The 5,000-nt window shown below is 42.8% G+C and overlaps 1 protein-coding gene across 6 annotated transcripts in view; it reads left to right on the forward strand.

Moving 5' to 3' along the window:
* The window catches only part of LOC308376180 (calcium/calmodulin-dependent protein kinase type II subunit beta-like), a 76,915-nt gene that overhangs the window by 51,684 nt on the left and 20,231 nt on the right, over positions 1 to 5,000 (forward strand). For 4 of the 6 annotated variants that reach the window (XM_080852458.1, XM_080852459.1, XM_080852461.1 and 1 more), the window contains one exon: positions 1,449 to 1,517. The exons of the other annotated variants lie outside the window; for them this stretch is intronic. In XM_080852458.1, the coding sequence (XP_080708584.1) occupies positions 1,449 to 1,517 (69 nt within the window). The remainder of the gene's footprint in view (positions 1 to 1,448; positions 1,518 to 5,000) is intronic. 6 annotated transcript variants of the gene reach the window in all.

The following is a 5,000-nucleotide window of genomic DNA, read 5'->3' on the forward strand; positions in this document are numbered from 1 at the left end:
CCGTTGCCATTGACAGCACAGCGGTCATTATATGCAGGTCATTATATGAAAATAAGTACCTGCGAACGTTGGGGATGGCCCATTCAAATCAACGGGGCTTTTTGGAACGTTCTGAAGAGCCATATAATAAAGTGTTATAATGTTATTGTGTAAATCCTTACAGCTTGAAGTATCAGAATGTGTAATAAAGCTTCTTTTAATTCTTGATAATAGCACTGATGACACCTTTGCCTTACGCCAATGCTGTTTATTCACCACATGGTCTTTATGGATCCCTATGTGACTCATACAATCTTTCATAGCTACTAATGGAGGGCTAACCCTTTATGAGCAGTGGCATCGGAAGGTCTTCCACATTGAGGGGGACCAGGATGGACCGGTGTCGATAAGATCATATCACTATGATAATTCGACACTATGTCTGATATAGTGTAGGCTACAACACGATTGTCCCTTCACTCTGCGGTGCTCTTTGCAGTCATTGCTTTGTTCGCACTTTCTCTGGAAAGATACAATCGAATTTTATTACTCACACTTCTCAGACAAATATAAAATGAGATATTCTTCATGGATTTATTTGTTTTGGGAGTGAGATGGGAGATCTACCGTTATTAAGGATGCGTCTCCCCCTATTTCTGATGCCCCTGTTTATGAGTGCAGTCATGTCTACTTATAAATGGTTATATATACTTATGTCAATCATTATGAATACTTTATGAATATGTTTATAATGTCTTATGGATACTAGGGATGCAACGGTACTGAATACGTTGTCGAATCGTTCAGTGCTTAGCCTACAGTTCAGGACACCTCTTAAATGTAAAGAGAGCAAAACTGTACCGTTACCATGGCCCAAAAACTGTGATTCATAGCGTACCGTGGGCCCACTGTGTCGTTAAAATCCCTAATGGATTCTGAGTTTAAGTCATGCGTTGCCAACAGAACAACTCAACAAGCTAATAACGATCACGGTTGACTCATTCATCATCTCCTCTTCAGCCCTTTGCCTGATAATATTTGTTTGGTCATTAGACAGCAGCTAAGGCCAAGGCAGTGCAGTGTAGTGAGTGGCAAATGCCCGTCTGTGAGGGTCCTTAAGTGCCCTGCCCTGGGTTTGGCCTGGACTGCATCATGCAGGCCCACAGGGACGGACTTAATGAGCTTAATTGCCACTAACGAACCCTTTAGAAGCCTTTGTGGATGATTCAACATCAATGATGTGCTCACTTTGCCCTAACATGGCTTCCATAGTGTCTTAGAGAATGTTCTTGTCACAATGAGACACGGAAGGGTTTGTGTTTGTGTGTGTGTGTGTGTAAATGAGAGAGAGCGAGAGAGCGTGGTAGAGTGAGACTTTATGTTTTTTCCTCCCATTTATTAATCCGCCCTCTCCTTCACTTTAATCATCCACATCTTTAACACTGTGTGTTGTTTTCCCCCCTGCACAGCCCCCGTCAAACAGCACGAAAAACAGCATAGTCACCAGCCCCAAAGGAACCCTCCCTTCTCCTGCTCTGGTATTTATCTTTTCCTCCTGTCCTCACCCATCCCTCCTTTCTTTCCCTCCTCTCTCTCTCTCAACCTTCTGTCATTTCTCCCTCTCCTCGTTACTTCCCTCCCACATTCATTGTCTGTCGTGGCGGTGCCTGTCCATCCTGTGGACCATTCGTAAGCAGTCATACCAAACCACGTGTCAGTCGCTTGTCTGGGTTAAAGATGGCCGACCAAGCTGTGTGGTCAATCACCCCATTATGTGTGGTTCTGATGGTTTGGGTGGGTTGATGGAAATGGCGGTGTTATTTTTGTTCACTGAACTCTGCAATGATTCACTGTTTAATGACTTCATGCTGCATATATAATCACCTCTATAATGGGGGTCTGTACGGCTGACTGTATCCATGTTGAGTGCATATGGAATAGAACACCCTCTATTTTGAGTGTCCGGTGAGCCATGTGAGGATAGATGAGTGCAGGATAAGGCTTATTATCAGGTTAGCTTATGGCACCTTTCCACTATGGGCTAAACCCTCCGGTGGCCGGGGACAAGCCTCTGACCTTTTGTTTCCATCTCTGAGGCTGGACCAGGGCTCAGGCCCACATGGACTCAGTTTGGTCCTGGAGTGGGGCAGGCCCGAATATAACACTATACAACACTACACTATACCACACTACACTGCACTACACTACACTACACTTCACTACACTACACTACACTACACTACACTACACTACACTACACCACACTACACTGCACTACACTACACTACACTACACTTCACTACACTACACTACACTACACTTCACTACACTACACTACACTACACTACACTACACTACACTGCACTACACTGCACTACACTACACTACACTACACTACACTTCACTACACTACACTACACTACACTGCACTGCACTACACCACACCACACCGCACTACACTTCACTACACTACACTACACTACACTATACCACACTACACTGCACTACACTACACTACACTTCACTACACTACACTACACTACACTACACTACACTACAACACTATACTACACTACACTACACTACACTACACTACACTACACTACACTCAGTGTTGGGGAGTAACGGAATACATGTACCGGCGTTACGTATTTAGAATACATATTATGAGTAACTGTATTCCGTTACAGTTACAATTTAAATAGACGGTATTCAGAATACAGTTACATTATTGAAATCAATGGATTACATGACGGTACTTATCTGTTTCACAAGTTTATTCACTCTCTAAATAAATTAAGGCAACTTGATGCATTTCCCAGAAGCCCCAACATGAATGAAATGTAGCTATTTGCGTGATCAGTAGCTGCTAATGGAGACGGAAAAGGAGCTGGTGCCAGAGCCGGTGTTGTACCCGATTCAGCACCCTCCGCGGCAGATGCACCCCCTCGCGGGAGCCCGTACCACTCGCTTGATCGGAAAGGAAAGCAGTTCGCCTAAACAAACGCAGGGAAAAATACTATACAACGATTTCATTATTTGTGAAAGAGATGGAAGAGAAGAACACAAGTGATTGCAGTCTTTTAAACTGTTCTAAAGAGTACAAACAACCAATGTTTTTCTTCCAAAAAACTCGGATAATAGCGAACGCAAAATAACACCTTTTTGTTCTGTGGAAATATATATCACGACAGGCTATGTATTTCCACAGAACAAAAAGGTGTTATTTTGCGTTCGCTATTATCCAAGTTTTTTGGAAGAAAAACATCGGTTGTTTGTACTCTTTAGAACGAGGGGGTGCATCTGACGCGGAGGGTGCTGAATCGGGTACAACACCGGAACCGTGGAAAGACTCTGATTAGTCCTGCTTGACATGCTATCTTACGTTAGCTGAAATAAGTTTGTGTTCGCTTAAATGCTCTTGTAAGGGCAAATGTTACACCCAGGTCGCCGCGCTGAACTGCCGCCTGTGCAAGCACGGCAATCCAAACTATTCTCATTTGTAGTTCCACGTTGGTGGAACGAACTGCCTAGCACTACCAGAACAGGGGCGTCCCTCTCTACCTTCAAGCAGCTCTTGAAGACCCACTCTTCAGAGAGCACCTCCCTTTCTAACTGGCACATTGGCTTAACTTGCACTTAAGCAGTGACATTCCCGCACTTCTTTTTCTTTTAATGTCATTTTCTATTTCTTAAAAAAAAAACAGGTTGTATTGCCCTTAGCTTGACTGTTCTCTCTCTTGAACGTTGCTTTGGACAAAAGCGTCTGCTAAATGACTACATGTAAATGTAAAAGTAAGCTGTGGTTAGATTTTTGTAGTATGCAGTTTGGGACTACAAACACATTTTTTTTCACATTCAGCCAGTTGGAAAAGAAGAACACACCAGAAAAGGCCTGTTTAGTAAGCAGGATTTGATGGCCGCATTCCTACACTTATAAACTGACTACACTACACTACACTACATTAGGCCCGAATATAACACTACACTACACTCCACTCCACTCCACTCCACTCCACTCCACTCCACTTCACTACACTACAACACTATACTACACTACACTACACTACACTAAACTACACAACACTACACTACACTACACTACACTACACTACACTACACTACACTAAACTACACTGCACTGCACTGCACAACACTGCAACACTGCACTACACTGCACTACACTACACTACACTACACTACACTGCACTGCACTACACTACAACACTATACTACACTGCACTACACTATGCTACACTACACTACACTACAACACTATACTACACTACACTGCACTACACTGCACTACACTACACTACACTACACTACAACACTACACTACACTACACTACACTGCACTGCACTACACTACACTACAACACTATACTACACTACACTACACTACAACACTATACTACACTACACTGCACTACACTATACTGCACTACACTGCACTGCACTGCACTGCACTGCACTACACTACACTACACTACACTACACTGCACTGCACTACACTACACTACCCTGCACTGCACTACACTACAACACTACACTACACTACAACACTATACTACCCTACACTACAACACTATACTACACTACACTACACTACACTATAACTGAATAGACAGACAGGGAGCGTTAGTTCAGGTTGCTTTGCAGCAGAAATGACTTAGCTTGTATTTGTATAGAGAAAAACTATCTACAAATGAATCAAAACTTTGCAAAATCGGTTTTCAAAAATGTCATGACCTGCTTAAATGTAATTTTAATTTCTTTAAAATACGTAAATTAACTTTTACGTGTACACGATCTGCCGTTGCACAGTTTAGAAGTATCCAAACTCATGAGTACTCTCATACAATGTATCCTTGTGCTAATGGTTTTGCATTACTAGATGTAGGTGAATGTGGTTGGAACATAGGTTGATCAGTGAGTGTGGCCAAAGTAAGGATAAAGATTGTTGTCATTTGAGTTTGTCCGAGTGCTCTTCCACACTGTGCCACACAGTGCAGCTGGGA

Source organism: Sprattus sprattus (assembly GCF_963457725.1).
Source record: "Sprattus sprattus genome assembly, chromosome: 15".
Taxonomy (NCBI): domain Eukaryota; kingdom Metazoa; phylum Chordata; class Actinopteri; order Clupeiformes; family Clupeidae; genus Sprattus; species Sprattus sprattus.